General features: G+C 48.0%; 1 protein-coding gene across 6 annotated transcripts; it reads left to right on the top strand.

Annotated features, from left to right (window-relative positions):
* The first annotated feature begins 1563 nt into the window (after positions 1 to 1563).
* Positions 1564 to 21567, top strand: SAP130 (Sin3A associated protein 130). 6 transcript variants are annotated; one of them, XR_011002748.1, is made up of 22 exons: positions 1564 to 1708; positions 2225 to 2341; positions 3145 to 3380; positions 3902 to 4060; positions 5116 to 5227; positions 6747 to 6871; positions 7661 to 7785; positions 8337 to 8487; positions 8681 to 8771; positions 9051 to 9155; positions 10193 to 10334; positions 10600 to 10721; positions 13015 to 13317; positions 14291 to 14468; positions 15714 to 15818; positions 16549 to 16910; positions 18261 to 18509; positions 18806 to 18931; positions 19630 to 19733; positions 19965 to 20097; positions 20403 to 20516; positions 20721 to 20746. XR_011002748.1 is itself a non-coding variant. In XM_068201277.1 (21 exons), the coding sequence occupies exons 2-21, from the start codon at positions 2230 to 2232 to the stop codon at positions 20877 to 20879; spliced, it is 3174 nt and encodes a 1057-aa protein (XP_068057378.1). In that variant the 5' UTR covers positions 1564 to 1708; positions 2225 to 2229; the 3' UTR covers positions 20880 to 21567. The 6 variants fall into 6 exon arrangements, 5 of the variants coding, with proteins under 5 accessions (XP_068057378.1, XP_068057375.1, XP_068057376.1 ...); XM_068201277.1 differs by lacking the exon at positions 19965 to 20097 and having other exon boundaries at positions 14294 to 14468; positions 18264 to 18509; positions 20721 to 21567; XM_068201274.1 differs by lacking the exon at positions 19965 to 20097 and having other exon boundaries at positions 14294 to 14468; positions 20721 to 21567.
* Positions 21568 to 21817: the final 250 nt, after the last annotated feature.

Genomic DNA, 21817 nt, shown 5'->3' with positions numbered 1-21817 from the left:
AGGTAGCGCCCGAAGCAAAGGCGGAACCTGTGCGGTTTTTGTGTGTTAACGGGCCCGTGAGCAGTCGCCAGCCTGTGCTGCCGGAAGGAGACCCTGTGCACGCAACTGCTCGGTTATTTACAGTGTAGAGACGGGGGGGAACTGAAGGCAGCATACGGCAGATTAAAACCAGTCGTTCTTCATTCATCTCCTCTGCACCTTCTACACCTTCTCCATCAGAACTCCCTTGTTCATGCCGCAGGTGCCGGCTCCGCTCGGCTCTGTGTGCTCCGTGCCCAGCTGCCCCCGCCGCGCCCTCCGAGCGCTCCGGCACCGGCGCCGTGCCGAGACACGGAGGTGCAGGGGCAGCGCTGGGGTCTCGGGCGAGACGTGGAAAGCCAGAAGGAAGCTGTAAGTCCAGCCGGGCCAAGGGGAAGGGAACGTCTCAGCCGGGGAGCTGAGCCGCAGGACAGGCGGGGGTCCCGGCGGGTGACATGGCACCGCCACAAACTGCTGCTCCTGGCCAGAGCTAACCAAGAGCACACACACAAACGCTAAGCTTTGCGAGGCAGACCTAGGGACTGCTTACATGGGATCTTGAAATTTCAAAGGTTTTCCTCCTGGTTTCGTTTTAAAACATTATTAAAACTCTGAAAGCGGCAGGTGTCTGGCTGAGTTCATCTCTGAGCCTCAAAACATGAGAACAGTATCATGAAGAATGGTGGTGTTCTGATGTGCCTGCAACCAAACGCGGGGCAGCCCGGCACTGTGGTCTCTGAGGGCGGGGATGTGCGTCATCTCCGAGGTTTGTGGGGTTTTTATTATTATTATTTCTTTTTTTCCGTCTATCCCAATGATAGGGGAGGGTAGGGTGCGCCGCCCGAATCACCTTGTCACTTCCCAGGATGAGGGTTGGGGACTTCGGGGAATCCCCGGGATGCTGTGGGTACTCCCCCAAATTTTAGGGCATTTGGGGTGCTAAGCCCCAGGGATCCCCAGAGCGCCCGCATGTCCTGGTGCCCCTTCCCAGGACTGGGGGGAGCACTTTGGACGGCCCCCTCAGGGACTTACGGGGGACCGCCCGAATTATGGAGGTTTTGGGATGTTTTTGGGGTGCTGACTCTCTCCGTGCCCTCCCCAACGCCTTCCCGCCGTGTCCTCTTGTCACTTCCCAGACGTTGAGGACTTTGGGGGGGGGGGTGGTTTGGCTGGGTGCGGAGAGCAACAACGGCGTGTGGAGCTCGGGGTGGCAGCTGGAGCGGGTCGGTGGGGGCGGTGGCGGGCCGGTGGCGGCTGGAGCGGGCCGGTGGGGGCGGTGGCGGGTCACTGGCGGCTGGAGCGGGCCACTGGCGGCTGGAGCGGGCCCGTGGGGGCGGTGGCGGCTGGAGGGGGGCGGTGGCGGCCCGGGCGTGCCCGCGGCCTGTCCCGCCCACCCCGCGTCTCCTCGGAGACCTCGCGGCGCGCGGCCAATGGCGCGCTCGGGAGCGGCACCGCCCCTCCCGCGCCTCGCGAGATCTGTGCCCGCCACAACCCCAGCGCGGACTACATCTCCCGGCGGCCCCGCGGGGCGGGCTCGACAGCCAATGAAACGCGGCAGCCTGCGGTAGGCGGGGCCGGCAGGGGCCAATCAGGTGCGGGCAGCTGCAGCGGCGGAAGCGGCGCTCGGCAGCGGCGGCGACGCGGGGCGACCGGCCTCAGGGACCGGCGCACGGCAGCGCCCCGAGCACAGGTACCGCCGCGGCCGGCGCACGGCATCGCCCAGGTCTGCGGGTCGGGGGTGGCTCCGCGGAAAGGCTGCGGGTAGCGGGCGGCGGCCGCCGCTTCAGAGCGCGACGGCGGCAGGGCGGCCAGCGAGCCCCCGGCCGGCGGAAGCGCCGCGGAGGGGCTATCGCGAAGGGACGGCAGCAGGGCAGAGCGGCGCGGCGCGGCCCGGCCCGAGGCGGCGGGGCCGTCGCGCTGCCGGGCACATCCGGGCCCTGCGGCCCATCGCGGCGGGGCGGGGCGCGCAGGGCGGGCGCTGATTGGCCGGCGCCGCCCCGCCGCCATTGGCCGGGCGCCGCGCGAACCCGCCCGCGCGGGCACGCCGGGGTGGGCGGGGCCGCGGGGCCGCGCCCGGAGGGCGGGAGGGACGGACGGAGGGACGGACGGAGGGACGGACGGAGGGACGGACGGAGGGAGGGAGGTCGGGGACGGCCGGGCCGGGCGGGGCGTGTCGCGACATAACGGCCGCGTTGCCGACCCGCAGGTGACATGAGCTCGCAGCAGTTCCCCCGTTCGGGCGCGCCTCCCGCCGCCCTGGGACCAGCGCCGCCGCCCATCCCCACCAGCGGCTCGGCCGGGATTATCGCCCCCGCCGCCACAGGTAAGCGCGATCCCGGCCCCGCGTCTGTCGGCTCCGGGGACGGGGAGCGATCCCGGGCACCCGCCCCGTCCATCGCGCTTCGTGGCCTCGGGCGGGAGCTGCGAGGCGGCCCCGCGGCTGGAAGCTGCCGCCGCTCCGCCTGGGGAGAGCGCCGTGGGCAGCGGGGCGGCTGCCGGCTCGGGACAGCGCCGGCAGAACCGGGATGCGCCTCGGCATCCCTGCCCAGTGTCGCTGTGCGGGTGCCTGGCCCGCTCTGCTCCGTCCTCTGTGTTCTTAGCAGAAGTGAGGAGCAGACATGGGAGCGTGTCATGGAGCTGGAAATGGGGTGGGAACCGTGACCCCAGCTCCCGCTGTCCCTGCCACTGTGACAGGTTTCCAGAAGTGACTGGGGGAGCAGCTGCGTTTTCAGGAGGTTTTATACTTGTTTTCAGCTTGATATTCAGATACATATTGCATTAAATGTGCAGTTTTTCATGCTGTTTGATCTGGGACTTAATGGCAGTTCCTTAGATAATTAAATACTTTTCTGTTGAAAGAAAAGTTAGTCAATCTGCGTTTAAAGAAGGCGTTTAGTTGGACTTCTCAGAGTTGACCCCAGGTTCCCTGACATTGCCCAACCCATCAGTTCTGAGGGAACAGACAGAAGCAGATCCAGAGTGCCCAGTTTTTCCATCACTGAAATATGTTTAATTGTAAGAGTGAATTTCTTAAATTCCCATATTTCCAGTGTCTCCTCTCTGACCTAGTGGGTGACCAAAGCGAACTTTGTGACAATTCTTACCTTTTTCTCTGTTTTTCCCTAGTGAGTGACGAATCCAGTCGTGAGGCAGAAGTTGCTCCCAGGGAGCACATGGGCCCCAGTGGCTCCATCCAGCCTCGGGAGGAGAAGCAGGAGCCCGTGGTGGTCCGGCCCTACCCACAGGTCCAGATGCTGGCACAGCACCACCCTGTCCAGTCGGGTGCCCCAGTGACAGTGACAGCACCACCAGCACATTTGACTCCAGCTGTGCCACTTTCTTTTTCAGATGGACTTATGAAGGTAATAAGAAGATACATTGGGGGGAAAAAATATAATCTGTATGCGTCGGTGTTGGGAAAAAGTAAATTACACCAAAACCTTCCCTGCTTTTGATTCTAAAGCTTTCCTTGCATGCTTCTGCTAACTGTGCAGTGCCTTGTGGGTTTGGCTGAGCCAGACGATACACTGAGGACTTGCTAGTATTTCAGCATTATTTTTGAGGGGAGTGTATTTTATCTTTGAGGAGAGCAGTGATTTCAATCAGTTTCTGAAGTCTTCATTTTCTCTTCAGGCTATAAAGGTAACTGTTAACATCCAGTGTCTGTAGGGCAATACCATAGCCTTGACAGATTCCACTGATGACTCATGCCAGAACCTGCATATTTCCAGGACAAAATATGCCCTTTCTTTGTTTGGAATAACCGAATGTTCGGTATCTTTCCTCTCCAAGTATTTAGCCATGCTTGCATGCTATGATTGCTGCTTCAACACTGAGCTCTCATTTGAAGTTGCCAATGTTTCTGTTTTTCCATTTCTTGTAGCCTCCCTTGAAGCCCACCATGCCCAGCCGGCCCATTGCTCCTGCTCCACCCTCCACTCTCTCAGCTCCCACCAAAGTCCCTGGGCAAGTGACTGTGACCATGGAGAGCAGCATACCACAGGCTCCAACAATCCCTGTGGCAACTATCAGTGGGCAACAGGTGTGGTTGGTGGCTTTTCTGTTCCATCTCACTGCGTGGTCAGATCAGTACAAGTACAGCTGAGGTGGGCTTTTGCAGCAGGAGGGAATGCAAAAAGAGCAGGTTTCCCTATTCAGTGCTGCTGGTTGTTGGATCAGTTCTGCTTGGACCGTTAAATTTCAGGCTAGGTTATCACTATCTCTTTACAAAGCTGCTGATTTGTTGGAATCATCCAACTGAGATAGCACAGCCAGGTTGTGATGGCAGAGCCATACCCAAAAGCTGGGTCTTTCCTTAAAACTCCTGCTGTGTCAGTGTCACTTGGAGAATTTCTACTGCAGAGAAGCTGCTGGGATTCTTTATCGCAGTGTTCTTCAGCTTCCCTGGGAGGAGATCAGAAGAGACTTGTGAACAGTTCATGGCTTTGCACTGTGTTCTTACTGAACTAGGAGGGACAAAATTTGAGGGAGTCTGTGTAGATAATGGTTTTGAAATTTTTTTTCCCTAACTTGAGTGCAGTGCCAGCCCTGTTGGTTTGAAAATAGTTTGTCAGAACACTCAGTACTAAATTTCTCAGGGTTTTGATGTAAAGGGCCTTTAGGTGGACTTGAGTTAGTCTGGCTAAGGACGTGCAGCAATTTCAGTGGATTTATCCTATATTAATATCCCCAGGAAGTCTAAAATTATAAAAAAATAGAATTTGTTCCAGCATTTGTCAGGTTTCCACCATTCTCTCACATTTATTGGAGAGGTATGAAACTATGCTTTAATGTCACCAGTGCTAGAAGGGACAAATCTGGTTGTTTGTGGGTGGCTGCTGGGTGACTGTCACCCAAGTACCAACCATCAAAACAGAGCAGTGAAACAGAGAAGTGTCTGCATCTTCCAGTGGCAGCAGGCTCTGTAACTTTATCCTGTACAAACACCTGCCTCTTTCTCCATTCAGCTTTTAATGCACGCAGCCTTGGCACACCAAGTATTTCTCCAAGATCTCTTTTCTGTCTCTGAGGCTGAGGTATGGTGATTCTGTGATTTTTGTCAACACAGCTGACTTGTTTTGTTCTTGAACTCTGCAGGGCCATCCCAGTAACTTGCATCATATCATGGCCACCAACGTGCAGATGTCCATCATCAGGAGTAGTGCTCCTGGGCCTCCACTGCACATTGGAGCTTCTCACCTGCCCCGAGGTAAAGATCCAGCTGTGCTGTCCCTGCCTTCTGCTCACAGGCTCTCAGCTGCCCACACCTCTGAAACTCTCCTCACTGCTAGTGCAGCTATTTCTTCAGATGTTAAAACTGCTGGCATGAATGAGTGACTGGTGGCCTTTTAAGAATTATGTTCAGCCATTTAGGGCAGGACCATGTGACAGTGTTTAAAATGCTGGCAGATACCACCACATCTGTTATTCTAATTCTTTGCTGCTAAAACAATCATCTCTTTCAAGAAAAAATATCCACTCAGAGACTCATCTGCCCTGCAAAATGTCATGTGCAGTCTGGGCAGCAAGTACTGCTCACCTATGGCAGGGGCACGTGGGCAGTTGTGAGCAGCGTTCTTGGATCCCCCTGCCCCAGGAGCACTCATGCATTGTTATGCATGCTAACACATCATACCGTGTGCATTTGCATTTACCTGTGAGTTAAATGCTGGTGATAACTACAGGCTCTTGTTTGCCAGCATTTTGGATGCTGCAGCTTGTAAAACAGGAGATCAGCCCCTTAAAGCAGCCCTGTGCTCAGTGCGGCCTGTCAGATTTCTGACTGCAGCTTTGCTTTCAAAGTCTTATGGGTTAGGCTTGCAGTTCAGCTTTAAATTGATCTGAATTCCAAATACCATTTGTCAGTTTTACTTCCTTTTATGCTCAATGTTATTTGCTGACTCACTCAAGAAAAATAAACTGATGTGAGCAAAAACATAATCTTCTTTAACTAGAGCAGGTGGAAGGACTGTGGAGGTTTATCTGTAGCTACAGTAGTGTTGTTTGTCTGATTCTGAGGGGACAGCTGCCACAGACTTGGACCCTCAGTACACATTTTCTTTTTTTCCCTGCTCTTTTTCTCTGGGTTTGAATATTAACTTTTGAGGTCATTTCATTGGAGGACATGTACAGAAGGTATGCAGTCCAGTCCATCAGCTGATTGCAAGACCATTTGCCTGCTACTGTGATTTATTATGGTCAGGAGTCATCAGACAGGAGACAGATTAATCAGTTGCAGGTTTAAATGGTATGGAGTTCTGGTCTTGTATTTTTAGGGGTAGGTGTAGCTGTTGGTTTTGTTTTGTGTGGTTCCTTGTTCTTTCGGTTTCCTTCTTTTGCAAGTGTGTTTTTCTTCTGAACTTCATCAGCTGCAGTGAGATCGTTGCTGGTATCAGGTGACTTATTTACACATTGGCCCAGTAATCAAACTGAATTATTTCTACTCACTTCCATAGCTTGAAATAAGAAAATATGGGATTTGCAATACAACGCTATTACAGGGGAATAAAAAATACCTCTAAAGCAAATTAATTTAAAATAATACTTTACTCCTCCACACATGCTTTTGTAAACCTTATGTATATTTGTTGAAAACCTTCTTTTTACACCAACATCACATGAACTGCCCTGAATATGAAATGCATTAGAAATGAAATACCAGCTGATGTCAGGGTCTGTTTGTGGTTGTGATGGGAGCTGAATTTTAACACGCTTGGTTTCTTCCCCAGGTGCAGCAGCTGCTGCAGTGATGTCCAGTTCTAAAGTAACCACAGTCCTGAGACCAGCCTCCCAGTTGCCAAATGCAGCTGCAGCCCAGCCAGCAGTTCAGCACATCATCCACCAGCCAATCCAGGCAGGTAGCAGCCAGGCAGCTCTGCACATCGCTGAGCCCTGCTCCAAACGCTTCCTGGCACTCAGCTGTAATGTATAACCTCTAACTGCCCGTGCACTGGGCTGCAGCTACTGTCAGCTCTCTTCCAGGCCTATGTTCTGTATTTTCTTCATAGACTTGGTGGGTTTTAATCTGTCTCCAAAGTGCTTAGAAACTGGGAAGACAATTTCATTCAGACATGCTGGAAGTTTTAAAGTCTGAAAAGTGCGGTACAACGTGCTGGTGTTGATTTATTGTTCGGTATATGAATTGATGTAGAATTGTTGAAATCTCACCATAATGTGCTTATGTATATCTTGGATTTTGTACATGTATCAGGAGAGGATGGTAGATCTTGTCTCCCTACAGCAGTGCTAGTGTTCAGCCCTAGGACAGAGGGTTAAACATCTTCCCATTGTGCTTTCAGTTAGCATCCCAATCACCCCTAACCTCATGTGTACTGGAATTTCTTTTCTTTTCATTCTGTAGGGAACTGACCTTTGAGGTTTTTCCTAAAGGCCTTCAAGGGATCCAGTCTTGTTAACTTTGTTGCTTACTGGTTCCTGTGCTGTATGTATGTTGAAAACCAGGACAGTTCTGCTTAGGAGCTTGCAGATCAATTCAGGAAGACTGGAAATGTCTCATAATGCCAAAACTTAGTGATGAGGTGTAGGGAAGCCAGTTTTAATCAAGGAATTCCTAGTTGTTCTCTAAACAGCAGAATTTCCTTTCTGAATGTTCTCTCTTTGACACTTTTTTGTTTTTTAATAGTCTCGTCCTCCTGTGACAACTTCAAGCACTATTCCTCCTGCAGTGGTGGCAACTGTCTCGGCCACGAGAGCTCAGTCCCCTGTTATAACCACAACAGCAGCACATGCCACAGAGTCAACCCTCAGGTAAAACCTACAGAAATTCTGTATTTGACAGAAATTACAACAAGGAGAAATGTTAATCAGCCAGAGCTGATAATCCTCTACTTATGGGATGATATAAAACCAAAATAGTAATGCTTGGACAGTGCAAATCCTTGCAGTTCTGTGAATAAAAATGGGTACAAGCATGAACTGCTGCTCTGTGTTATGAGAAGGAAAGACCTTAATGAATCACTTTTGGAGTCCTGCTCCCCAGACAGCAGAGTTTGTGTTGTAGGAACATGTGGGTATTTGGCCTATATTTTTTACAAAGACACAGGGAAAAGTGAGACATGAATGCTGAGATGAAGTTCAGCTGATAAGAGCTATGCTAAGACTGCCCTCCTGGCTGGGTAGTAGGGCAGATGAGGACAGAACAGTGTAGCTCAGACTCCTTATGTTGCTTTGCCACGTGATTGACAGCAGCGCTGCTGTCACTGGGGAGGAGACTGAGGCCTGATGTGTGTGCCTGTGGTGTCTCTTCCATCCTCGGTCTCCTGAAGCTTGTGTTGATGATTGCTCTTCTTGCTCTGCAGCCGCCCCACGCTGTCCATCCAGCAGCACCCCCCTTCTGCAGCCATCAGCATCCAGCGGCCGGCGCAGCCGCGGGACACGGCCACGCGCATCACGCTGCCCTCGCACCCTGCCATAGGCACCCAGAAACCACAGCTCCACACCATGGCCCAGGTAAACTGCAGGCAGCAAAAACCCTCTGCTGCTCTTGAGATTTGCTTACAGCTTGCAGGCTAAGGTTACATTTTGGAGAAGAGTTAGTATGAGTCAGAAATTAGTTTTCTGTACGGTCCGTGCAAGGTGATTCCATACTAACTCTTGATGTTAAATGTAGTAGTTTTCTAACTTTAAGAATTTTTTTTCATAGAAAACCATTTTCAGTACTGGTACTCCAGTGGCAGCAGCAACTGTGGCACCTATTTTGGCAACAAATACCATTGCTTCAGCAACCACAGCTGGTGAGTATTCATAATTCTGCTGTGGGAGCATCATGAGGGCTGGGGTTTGTTGCTTTTTTTTGGCTTGGTTCTTTGAATTTAGAACCCAATCATTTCTGAGTAAATCTTTTTTCATGGTAAAAGACTGCATTTGGAGGTGCATGGCTTCAGGAGTGAAATTACTGAGTTTTTCAGGGAGGTTGTCTGGTTTGGGGGTTTTGCCCTCTTTAAGATATGGATACACTGGCATGATAGGGCACCAGAGAAAGATCTCCTATTAAGTTTGGTTTTTTCCCTCAGGTTCTGTATCTCACACCCAAGCGCCTACAAGCACCATTGTTACCATGACAATGCCCTCACATTCTTCCCATGCTACAGCTGTCACAACCTCGAACATCCCAGTTGGTGAGTGATTTGAGTTCTCAGAAAAGTGTGTAACTCATGCTTCAATTTTTCTCTGTATGCTGGAAGTGTTTGTGCATGTTAGCAAATTAAGGAGGGAAAGAAATTCAGTTCAAGCTGGGAGAAACCAATTAACAGGTTTGCTATTCTAATTTTTTTTAATATCAGGAAGAAATAGATGTTCTAGGAGGAGCAGGTAATAAAATGGCTCATTTACTTTCTCTGTTGAATTTTTAGACAAACTTGGGCCTTTTGGCATTTCAAAGCCTGCTTTGGATACTCTAAAAGTTTTAACTGCTTGGTGATAGACTGGTTTACATAGTTGATTTTGTAAGTTACTTCATGTGCTTCTTGAGGTATTAGGTGTAGCTTAGCTGGATTTGATTAGTGTGTTCACTTGAATGTAAAACACAAAGACTTAAAGGTGGGAACTTAATTTGCCTGGATGTGGAATGAGCCTGAGATGTTTCCTACAGAACTGTATAAACTTCCTTTTGTTCATCTGTTTTCCTGCTGACCTCCTTGTTCTTTTGAAATCTTGTAATCTCTTCCCCGGTCATAAATTTCCAAGGAGTGAAATTGTATCTCATACATCAGTGTTTCTTGTAAAGTTCTCGTAGGTGTTCTCTTCCTTTTCGAGGCCTCTGTCCTCAGACACTTGTCTGCCTTGGTCCCATTTCCCTCGATCTCTGCTTTCAAAACTCAGATAACTTGTTCTTGACATCAGAATGGTTTGGGCTGATCCTAAAAAAATTGACTTAATCTGAGCACTGAATTAACTTTGTTAGCAAGTATACTTTATATATGTATTTAGAATATCCATCCACTCTGATATAAATTGAGGAGAAATGCTTTGTTCTCCTTTTTCTTTTGGCCTATTGTAAGTTGGAAATCATTTATGGATGGGGTGGGTTGTTTTGGGTTGAGAGGGAAGGGAGTAGTGTTGGTTGTTTTGTTTGACAAGGTTATTGATCTTGCTTTGCAGTGTTTACTAGCCTTTCCTTTGACTGCCAGTTGATGAAATGTTTGTCTTTATGCAGCTAAAGTGGTTCCCCAGCAAATCACCCACACTTCTCCCCGGATCCAGTCTGACTACACAGCAGAGAGGAGTAACCTCATACCTCTGTCCAGCCACCGGGCATCTCCAAACCCAGTAGCCATGGAAACCAGAAATGACAACAGGTGGGCAGAACTAACAGCTCTACCAGTGAGTGTGTGAGTAGGGTGTGAGTGCCCTGCTGCTTTTCTGCGTTCTGCTGTGGTGGAAATAATGTTGAAAAAACCCGGGGGAGGGATGAGATGTGTTCGTTCTGAATCAGTTATGATAGCTGAGGTAATTGGTAGCTTATGACAGATGAGATTGGAAAGCACAGGGAGTGCTGAAGGGCAGGGGTTGAAGGTTTCCTGTTGAATTCCGTGTAACACTTGCTCTCTTTGATGCCTGTAGGCAGTCGGTGCCTGTCCAGTTCCAGTATTTCTTACCTACCTACCCCCCCTCTGCCTACCCTCTGACTGCCCACACCTACACCCCCATCACCAGCTCCGTGTCCACCATCCGCCAGTACCCAGGTAAGCCCAGCTTGGGGCCGGCAGCCTCGGCTGCTTTGTTGAGTTTGCAGCTTATGGATGTGCTCTAGTGATGGGAGGAACTAAAAGGATTTTGCTTGACTCTGAAAATTAGTCACAAAAAGTCTCTGATGATTTGTTGACAGAGGGGAAAACTCGTGGACAAGGGCTGCTGAACTATTTCAGAGCCTACTAAATCCAGCTAATCCGTTTTTTCAGGAGTTTCATATTTGATATCCCAGGGGTTCTGTGTCTATAAAAGTTTTGAGTCTACAAATCAAAACAGTTTGGCTCCTCCAAACCAAGCCAGCTCTTCGGTGCATCTTCATTCCCTGGTGTTGTGATAAGCTCTTTTAATATCTTTTCACGTGAATGTGCAGTTTGAGAGAGAAACTTGAACCAAAAAGGGAAAAACTGATTTGCATTCCACACTTGCATTTAGTGCTCTGTTGAGAAATTAATGTATTTGAACACAGTAGTTTACAGTCAAAAAAATGATGCACAGCCCAAACTTATGTCATTCTGTGACAAAATTTGGAACACTTTTACCTTATCAGGTTGTTTAGGGCTGTTCTCTATAATGTGATGATTTCCACTATCCAGACTGCAAGAATGTGCACGGTGTGGATTTTCATGGAATATCTGTGTCAGTTGGCAGCATGATACCTGTGAGCAGTACAGAGGAAGTTTGAAGGACTGGGAGGTGGCAAAGCCCATTTCTTGAATGGGAAAGTGTGGAATCATAGTGTTCTTTAGGCTGAGAAAGACCTATAATATCATCCAATGTAACCATTAATCCAGCGCTCCTAAAGCCAGCACTAAACCATTTTCCCAAGTGACACATTTTTAAATCCACTGCCAGGGATGGGGATTCCACCACTTCTCTGAGCAGCCTGTGCCAGGACTTAACAGCCCTGTATGTGAAGAATTTTTTCCTAATAGCCAATCTAAACCTTCCCTGACAGAACATAATTGCTCACAGTCAAGTTTTCCGGTTCTGGAGGCATACTGGGGTGATGGTAGGCTAATAGTCATTCGTATAAATACAGATGTATGTTCTTCATCAGAGATATTTTACTTAATTAACTTGTTAAATTGACTTGAAGAATTCATGGTAGGTATTAATTATGGCAGCTAGTGGTGGCAACTGAGAGCATTCAGGGTGTGAGGAGGAAGGTACACCTGTGCTGAGCACAGCTGGGTGAGGGTACAGAGGACATACAGAAGAGACTTTTTAAAAGATCACTGAGATAAGGAGAGTTAATGCAGAATTTTGGAGGAAGAATGTTTGCTTTGGTTTTCCAAAAGCTGGTTGTGTTTTACTTAGTATTCTAAAAGGATTTTGATGGATAGAAAGTTTTGCAACAACAGTGTTTTTACTGAGAGAATAAATGTGCCACACTTTCTAGAGAGCCATTTTCAGGGTTTGATGCCTGTTTTCAGAGTGTCTTTTCAGCACAAGAACTTGATGGAAATCCTGTGACAATGATAAAACCAGCTTGTTCTGCATTGTTAGCAAGCAAGTCCATTGTTGGCAAGTTCACACTTGCATTCTGTGTGTGGCTGCAGAAATCCTGGTGCAGCTCTGCAGAGTCTGGAAATCTGGAGATCCAGGGTCTGCAAGTGGCCCAAAAGTATTATTTAAGTGCTGCAGGAGAGAACTGTAATACACTGTATAGTGGATCTGAAAAGTGGAATCAGTAGTTTAGAGCTGTGAATTTATTTAAATGATTGAGCTACTTAGAGCAAGTGTATTGTTGGGAACATTGTTCTGCCACTAAAAGATAATTGTGTTCATTTGAGTTGTGGGATCCAGCCTGTAACTGGATCCCTGTTATATCTGGCCTGTTCTGAGGCCAGATGAGGTTGTGTTCAACTTCAGAGTTGAGTCAGCTTCAGAGCACAAGAAATTACTTAGGTTTCTAGTTACTTTTAATCTGTTTTTTAAGCAGGAAAAATGCCAAGTGTGGGTACTTAAAAGCACTGTAAAATATGATAGTGAGCAAAAATAGAGCACAGCATTCTGAGACTGTAATTTGAGCCCACCTAAAAGCAGAGTTAAACTGCTCTTTTCTCTCTTGCTGCAATTAGAAATTAAAAAATGGAATTAAAATCAACAGTAATTAATTCCTCTGGCAGACAATCTTCTCTACTCTCATATTTATTACTGCAACAAGCAGACTGGCAAATTAGTTTTTCAAAGAAGAAAAAATGTCTGTGAAAAGTTAGTATTTGAGCAAGAGGTGGTAGGGGGGACTGAGGTGACCTGCTGGTGAGGTGTCTGTGCTGCTCCCAGTTTCAGCCCAGGCGCCCAACTCGGCCATCACAGCTCAGACCGGTGTGGGAGTGGCCTCCACCGTGCACCTGAACCCCATGCAGCTGATGACAGTGGATGCATCTCACGCCCGGCACATCCAGGGCATCCAGCCTGCCCCCATCAGTGCCCAGGGCATCCAGCCTGCCCCCATCAGTGCCCAGGGCATCCAGCCAGCGCCCATCGGGACCCAGGGACTGCACCCTGCCGCACCCATGGGCGCGCAGGGGCTGCAGCCAGCGCCCATCGGTGCCCAGCAGCCACCGGGCGACGCCAAGACCTCAGGTAAGAGCAACCAGCCAAGTCCTGGCTTCAGAGCGAGACAGAGCAGCCAAGCTGCTGTCCTGCACGTTTGGCTCTGACTGATGGTGTTGTTACAGTCTCTGTGGACACTGACTACATCCATGCACATATTCTCCCAGCAAATGCTTGTTGGCTGTTTCTGAACTGATTTATTTTTAAGGCTGCTAGGTGGAGCCTGTGGGTAGCCTTGGATGGGTTATTTCAGTGGAAAAGACTGGTAGTGCCTGAGCTTAAACAAATGCCCCCAGTAAGGCCTTGTAGGAGAAGTAATGTACAAGTAAGCAATGTTCTCCAGCTGTGCATTAGATCCCAGGAGCAATTAGAGTACAGCCAGGTACCTTCTGCTGTTGGTAACCTGATCTTGAGCTGTGACAGAAACCAGCTTTCATTATAAGTGATTGGTCTGATGAAGCCCCAAGAACTTACTGGAGGAATGGGATATGGCATCCAAGAGAATACGCTGTTGCATAGCTGGCAGGCACTGCACAGTGACTTCTGGCTGTCCACATGCTCTGCATCCCTCAGTTGGCCAAACAGGCTCTGGCAGAAGGTCAGAATGCAAACACAGCTGATGTCACTTACATACAGCTGGCATGTGTTGCCACATGGGCTCTACCAGAAGTGTTGCTCTGTTGACCCAGTTGTGTTGGTGATCTCCCTAGTGATTTCTGCCTTTTCCTTGTCTTCTGGGAAAGATTATTTCCCTGGAAGTGGTTGTTAGGTAGGAAGTAGTTTCTGTCTTCCCTGCAGAAGGTTCAGTGATCAGATTGCTCGTGGCAAAGGCACTGCTTACATAGGAGTCTGAAAGCATTGCAGTTAGAGACTGAGGGACTCAGAGAATGGACAACATTTGCTCTGCAGACACCTGCTTTGTCATCACATTCCCTTAAGTAACTGCTGCTTTCCACTCTCTGTCTGTTTTTGTCTCTGCTGTGTCCACGTCCATCCTTCCCAGCAGTAGTCCTGGCAGATGGAGCCACTATTGTAGCCAATCCTATTAGCAACACATTCAACACAGCATCTGCAGCAACTACAGTTGTGCAAACCCACAACCAGAGTGCCAGTGCCAGTGCTCCAGCCCAGGGCTCCTCCCCACGCCCGAGCATCCTTCGCAAGAAACCAGCCACGGATGGGTGAGTGGAACTGCAGGTGACACGTGGCTGGCACTTCCGTGCAGCCCAGCCCAGCCAAATGGAATCATTTCAGTGGAGATAAGGAATACTCCAGCAGATTATTCAGTCAGCAATGGTTGCAAGTAACCTGCTGATCAGTGAAACAGTTCTTTTCCTCCCCCGGGGCAGGATATCGTTTTCTGTAGTGTCAGTAATAAAATGAGAAGGACAGTTTGTCTCCTAGGTCTTGAAAGTGACCTTTTGAGAGAAAGTGGATTTGAGGCTTTCTTGCTTAGTGTGATAAGAAGAAAGAGTTCATAGTCTACTAAAATTAGAATTGGGTGCTTTTTCTTCAGTGCTTTTCTTGGAAGAATATGTGGATGAGTGGAATGGATAGGATTAGTAACCTGCTGTGAAATCTGATTAGGAAAAAGGGAGGGAGTGACTTAAACTCTTAAAATGTTTTATGTTGCCTGTCTATTTTTAAATGCCTTAATAAAGAGGTAGGAGACAGCTTTAGAATTAACAATGCATTTCCTCCCATGCATTTCCTAGCAACTTAAAATGTGTGGCACTAATGTGTCCTGTGAGATTAAAATTGCATACTTTTTATGTGGGTGGAAACCTTTTTTAAGGCAGAGAAGATGCTGGCTGTAAAACTGAAAGAGAAGTTAAAGAGTCAGGTGCATCACTAAAGACTGTTTCCATTTGAGAGGTTGATTATTTTGGATAGCAGTTTGACTTTCAGTCCCACAGGAGACTAAATAGTCTCTAAAAGACCTTAATCAGCCTTATCATCCTACTATCCATACTCAGTCCTTGAGGTCCTGGAATCAGGCTCCAGCTAAAGGGAGCAGATGCCCATGTGAGCACTGTTTAGCTCCAGATGATTTGCTCAGGCTTGAAGCAGGAGTGCTGGAAAGCAGCATGGCCAGACTCCTTTGTCCACTGCTGGAGCCTGGCAGTTGCAGCAAAGTGTTCTCACTGACAGGATGAAAGTAAAGTTGGCATTCTTGGAGAATCCCTAAATTGGGTGAGACTAGGCCAGAGCAACTAATCTTTTATTTTAAAAGAAAATAAAATACCTAAATTGAAAAGTAAAATGAGACGCTTTGTGTAGCAAATTGGTTACGCTGAATACAGAGAGCAGTGCTACAGCCATAACTGCTGTCCTGGTTTGTGTAAGAAAGCTGATTTCTTTGCTCTCAGGGGTGTTTGTCTTTGCACCAGGGAGGTGGGAATCCTAGATCTGTCTGTCTCTTTCAGGCTGGCAGTCCGGAAAAGCTTAATTCCCCCTCAGCCACCTGAAGTGGCCAGCACACGTGTGGAGAGCGCGATGCGAAGCACATCTGGATCACCAAGGCCTGCTGGGTAAGACTTTAGGAAACAGCCAACTGCAGCATAATAGTTCCATTATCTTTGTTTGAGCCGTGTTCTTTGGATATTGGAGCATTTTTCTTTCTTTTGGGGAAACAGTCTATTCTGAATTTGTGACAAACTTGAACAGCCTCGACAAGTTCTGCTGTTTGTGAAGCTGAGGAAATTACCTTTAAAAGCCGTGGTGATGAGCTTTCACAAACAAAAACCCTCTGCTAGTGTAAGGGGAGATAGAGCCTCAAAACTTTTCTATAGTACTTGAAAATTAATCCTGAGGAAAGGTAAATGCAACTTCTGCCCTGCTTCACTTGAGTTCAGTGGCTTTACAATTTGTTGTTTTGTGACTGTAAGCCACAGTGGGAGCTCCTGCAGAGGATGGGGCCAGTACAGTTTTGGGTAAAAGTTCCTCTTGGCTGCCCTGTAAAACTGTTTTGATCCTTTTACAAGTATTTTGAAGTTACCTGGAATTAGTCATGAGATTTGTTTGTCACAGCGAATGGAAAAAAGTAGCATCTGTAATTAATACAAAAGATTAGAAGGGGAGAGGAGAAGGAAATATAACTGAGATTAAGCCTTCTCCTGATGTTAATCACGAGACTGCACCAGGTGGGTGCAGGAAAAACTGAATAGTCTGACTGCAGTTTGGCTCGTTCCTTTTGTGCTGGGTGCTCACAACCCGAGATACAGTTCACTTCACTTGGCTTTGCTTTTATTTGTGCTACAGTGGCAAGCCAAAGCCTGAAATCCACGTGTCCATGGCCACTCCAGTGCCTGTGTCTATGGAGGCTGTGTGTAACCAAGGTGGTGAGCAGCCCACCATCACGGTGCCCCCGAGCTCCCAGCAGCCCCCCTCTGCCATCCCCACCATCATCGCGACCGCCAGTCCCACCTCCCAGCCTGCAGCAGCCCTGTCCAGCATCCCAGGAGCTGTGGCAGCTGCTCCACCCACCTCCACCACCATCGTGGCAGCTCCAGCTCCTCCATCCACCATGAGCGGGGCCCTGTCAGCGGTGCTGGGCCCTGTGGTACCAGAGATCAAAATCAAAGAGGAAATGGAGCCTATGGACATCATGCGACCGGTATCTGGTACGTGGCTGGGAACCATCAGGTTGCTCTTTTAGGTTTTGAGACAGTGGAGGAATTAGGAGAGTTTTTCAACAGTTTCATCTTGAAAATGAAAGGACATCTCTTTCACAGAGCACCAGAGTTCCCATATGCTTTATAAAGATCTTTTTTGCCTTTTTCCTAATCTCCCATGAAATCGCTTCTTATTGTGGCTGTTTTGTTCATGTCCAAATGCACCAACTCCAAAGAGTCTGTGTGAGCTCCTTGCCTAAAATGCTCATGCTCAGCAGTGGTACCAACATACTATGGAACAGCTCAGTTGAATTCAGTTTGTTTACAAATCCTACAGTTCAGGTCCAGTGGTCTTTCTTGTATGTGAGGAATTCTTGGCCAGAGTAGGACTTCCTAGGGCCCTCATGTGATTCATGCATATTTTCTCTAGAACTTTTCAAAATGTTCATTATATTGCCTTACTTATCCAGCTTGGCCATAGTTGCTATCAAATGGCATGGTCAGTAAATTCAGATCCATATGGATCTTACTGGGCACTGTGTAGTGGCAAAGTGATAGGAATGCATCTCACGTTCATGGGTTTCAGAGTTCAGGTTTAGCTGTTGGTTTTTTCACTCTCCTTGAAGCTGTGTGTTGTCCTGTGAGAAAGCATCTCCTTGCTGCAGACGTGTCTGGAGCATGGGCAGATAGCATCAAGCTCTTTGGGGTTCTTCTGTCTCTTCCTGGCATTTGTGGCCAAATTGTCAAGAGATCCCATCCCAGAAATTTTGTGCTGCAGCCTTAGTCATGGCTGATTGTCCTTCCAAGTTCAGGGAGTGTTCCCTCAGACTACCTGCCACATTGCTGCCAGCTGCACAGGTGTGTTGGTTGGTGCAGTGACCTGCTGAGCAGTGCTGAGGGCTTGGCAGTACAAGCAGACTCCTGCAAGCAGAGTGCTGCAGTCCTGCTTTGAGTCCATCTGACTCTCTTGTCAGATTCCATCTGACTCTCCTGTCATGAGAGAGTAGAGATTTGCTTACTCTGACAGTGACCTGTGCTGGTGTACATACAGAGGGGTTTTTTACAGTAACACAGACAGATGTTAGCGCGACTCCTTTTTGTAACATTGAACTAATAAACTAAGCTTCAAATACAAAGCAGCTGAGGGACAATTGGTTCTGCTCTCATTCTTTATGTATATGAGACACTAAAGACTTTATGTTTGTCCTAATAATTCCTGCTGGCTTAATATCTGGCCTGTTGGTGCACATCACACCCCTCACACTGTGCTGAAACGACCTGCTCTTGGAGGTAGTGTTCAAACAGTGCCTTATCTTCCCACTGCTGATGGTTTGGTTTCTTCTCTTTCCTTCCTCTCAGCAGTCCCTCCTTTGACTACAAGTACTGTGTCTCCGTCTTTGGCACTGCTGGCCAACAATCTTTCCATGCCTCCAAGCGATTTGCCACCTGGTGCCTCACCGAGGAAGAAACCCCGTAAGCAGCAGCATGTCATCTCCACAGAGGAAGGGGACATGATGGAAACAAACAGCACTGATGATGAGAAATCCACTGCCAAAAGTTTGCTGGTGAAGGCGGAGAAGCGAAAGTCTCCTCCAAAGGAGTATATAGGTAATGACATCTCTGATGTCTTTGTTCTTATTCAGGGGTCTGTATTTTCTCTTCTGATTGTTTCTCAGAGAAGGTGCTCTGTCACATTCCCACTTCCTAAATACGAGTAATAGAGAATCCAAGTACCTGTTCCTCACCACTTTTTGTGTAAGGGCTGGGAAAATGTCAGGAAAAATGAATTTTCTCAACACACCATTTTGTATGAGGCAGCACTTACTGATCAGCTGCTGGAGTTCTTGTGGATGCCGACCTGCTTTCACTCCTGGATGATAATGCAGTTCTGGTTCCTTTTGTAGATGAGGAAGGTGTGAGATACGTCCCCGTGCGTCCCAGGCCGCCGATCACGCTGCTGCGTCACTACCGCAACCCCTGGAAAGCTGCTCACCACCACTTCCAGAGGTACAGCGACGTCCGCGTCAAAGGTCAGTCTGCGCCTGGAGCGGAAGGGAAGGGAAGGGAAGGAGGCTGCACTGAATCAGCTGTAGTTCTGTAAACGAAAATATGGTGTGGTTATTGATGGATCTGCTTTTGTGCAGTGATAGAACCTTGCTCACAAAAGGTATCCTCATAAAAGTGACGTGCTGTGGTGATAGGCTGCAGCTGAGTGCTCTCATTTGCCATCTAACTCCAGTTTAGTCAGAGACATTCTATATTTAGTGTAACTAGTCTTGTCAAGTAACAAATGGGCTTTTAAAGGAATAATACAAGGAAATCAGAGATCAGATACTGTCTTCCAGATTTTTCAGCTAGTATTTTAAAATTTTTAAGCAGACTGGGTTTTCACAACTGTGCAAATAGATCTAGGAGAGAGTAAAAATAGTACAAGATGGACCATTTACTTGTTTGTGCCAGCTGTTTGAAACATTGAGCACTACCTTCTTTAAATTAGAACAAAATGGGTTATGATATAATCTTTCTGAAAGTACAGATAACCTGTTAGTAGTGAGAGCAGCAGTCAGGTAGCAGATGGGAAGTCACTTTCCTGTCTGAGTCAAAATGCTGCTCATTGTCATTTATTAGGTTGTAGGGGGAGCAGAACTTGGGTTGTTATTGTTTGAGAGGAGAGGTCTGGCCAGCTCCTGAAATTTGAGTCCTGTATTCTTGTGTTTCCTGGTGACAGAAGAGAAGAAGGCCATGCTGCAAGAGATTGCCAATCAGAAGGGCGTGTCGTGTCGTGCACAAGGGTGGAAGGTCCATCTCTGTGCAGCGCAGCTACTACAGCTGGTAGGTGCATGGGGCTTGGAGCTTCCTGCAACATGGGGGAACATGAAGCTGTGCAAGACAGGAGGATGTTCTTACAAACTCAGTACATTGGGATGCCCTAAAGGAGCTGGTGTGTAGTGCCCAAAGGGAGTGGGACATGCTTTCCCCTTTCTCAGGAATGTGGCATAAGTGGCTTGGAAACTTGGAGTGTTGGTTTTGATCCAGACATAAGAGCTGATGTATTTTGTACAGATGATCAAAACTGGCAACTCCCTCCTGCTGATGCACAGGTCTGAAGAAGCGTCTGTTTGGGATGGTGCGGCTGATCTGAGGAGGCAGCACTGATCCACATTCCTGGATGCTTCTGTTTCAGGTTGGGGGTGAGGTAGGTGCTCTGCATTTTAGCACCAAACTCCCCAAAACCTCTGCATTCCTGGAATAGTATTGTGAGCAGTAGGGGAAGCAGTTGTGGTAGGATCCATGTCTCTTCAGAAGAGGAGCAATCCTGTAAATAGGATGTTAAAAGGAATGATAATGCCACATTTTGTCAGAGGCTCCATCTTCTGAATCACTGACAAGAGCAGCTGAGAGGGGAATGGATTATCACTGTTTCTGTGTAGCTTTGTTAACATGGGCGAGTGTTTGCCAGCTTGGCAGTGATCCTTCTCATGAAGGGCTGATGTCTTTTAGACAAACCTGGAGCACGATGTGTATGAGAGACTGACTGCCCTGCAGGAGGGACTCATTCCTAAGAAAAAGGCAGCAACAGATGATGACCTGCATCGAATCAATGAACTGATACAGGTAGGTCCGGTGGCCTCTCAGCCCAAAACCATACCCTTAGTTACATGGCATCCTACTGCTGTTAGTAAAAGCCTACAGCTGACCTAAAAAACCCCAGGTGGGTTCACTTCCTGTGTCATCAGTTACAAGGGGCACAGGTAGGGAAATGGGAAAGCGTTGCTTAGAGCAAACATTCTTTGGTTAATGACAAGTGTTTCCTTTCAGGGGAACATGCAGAGGTGTAAACTCGTGATGGATCAAATCAATGAGGCTCGAGACTCCATGCTAAAGGTCTTGGATCACAAGGATCGTGTTTTGAAGCTTCTAAACAAGAATGGAACTGTCAAGAAAGTGTCCAAATTGAAGAGGAAGGAGAAGGTTTGAATGCAGACCAATGACTTTGGAAATGGAGAACGTGTACAGAACGGAGCTGAACCTTTTGTAGTTTAGGTTTATTTTTAAGCAGAGCATCAGAATAAAAAAGGATGAGTTTAGGGAACAGAGACATGTGAAGCCTGGTGACCTGAAGGGATTGTCCTTGCTCTTGTCATAATGAACAAAGATTTCTCTCAGGCTCATCCCTTTTTAAAGTCTCTCCAGTCCCTCTGTTTAACCCTGGATGTGTCAGGTATGGACACACCTGTAAGGCAGGAGGTTGTGCAGGGGACTCCAGGAGGCTGACATACAGCTATGGACCCAGACAGCAGCCAAGCTTCCAGCAGAGGAAATGGCACCTCTTTCAGTCACCCCATTCAGTTCTCATTCTGACCTTCCAGTGTCTAAAGCAGCGTTCTTACACCAGTGCCACTGCACTAGGGGATCTGCCACAAAGAATCTCCAGCAGCTCACAAGCCCTAGCTGTCAAGATTAAAAAAAAAAAAAAAAAAGGGGGGGGGGGAGGGGGAAAATAATCATTTCAAAGTGATATTGTAGTGTCTGTGTCTGTGTTGGTGCTCTGGGATACTTGTGTTGAGGTACCTCTTGCAACAGAGGTGCTGTAGCTGGTGTAATGTTAATTGTATGTACCACATACATCCTGATAACATGAATAAAGGAATTGGAGGGTTTTGTATATGAGCGGTTTGTGTACCTTTGTACCAGTGAAACTCTTCAAGCTGCAAAGTTGAAAATGAAGCTTTGGAAGAAGCCTGAGGAGAAAACAGAGAGCAAGTTGGGAACCAGCCAACACCCTGTGCTATGGAGGGTGAGTAATGCAGTTCCCAGTTGAGGTCCTAAGGATGAAATACGGAATCTCCCCCATGCACGTGTGCATCGAACCTTAATATTGTAGAGAAATTGCTAAATCAGTTCATTTTTAGTCT

This window comes from Anomalospiza imberbis, chromosome 10 (genome assembly GCF_031753505.1).
Source record: "Anomalospiza imberbis isolate Cuckoo-Finch-1a 21T00152 chromosome 10, ASM3175350v1, whole genome shotgun sequence".
Lineage (NCBI taxonomy): Eukaryota > Metazoa > Chordata > Aves > Passeriformes > Viduidae > Anomalospiza > Anomalospiza imberbis.
Note: the sequence above shows the minus strand (reverse complement) of the source record. Positions and strands in the feature narration are given on the sequence as shown.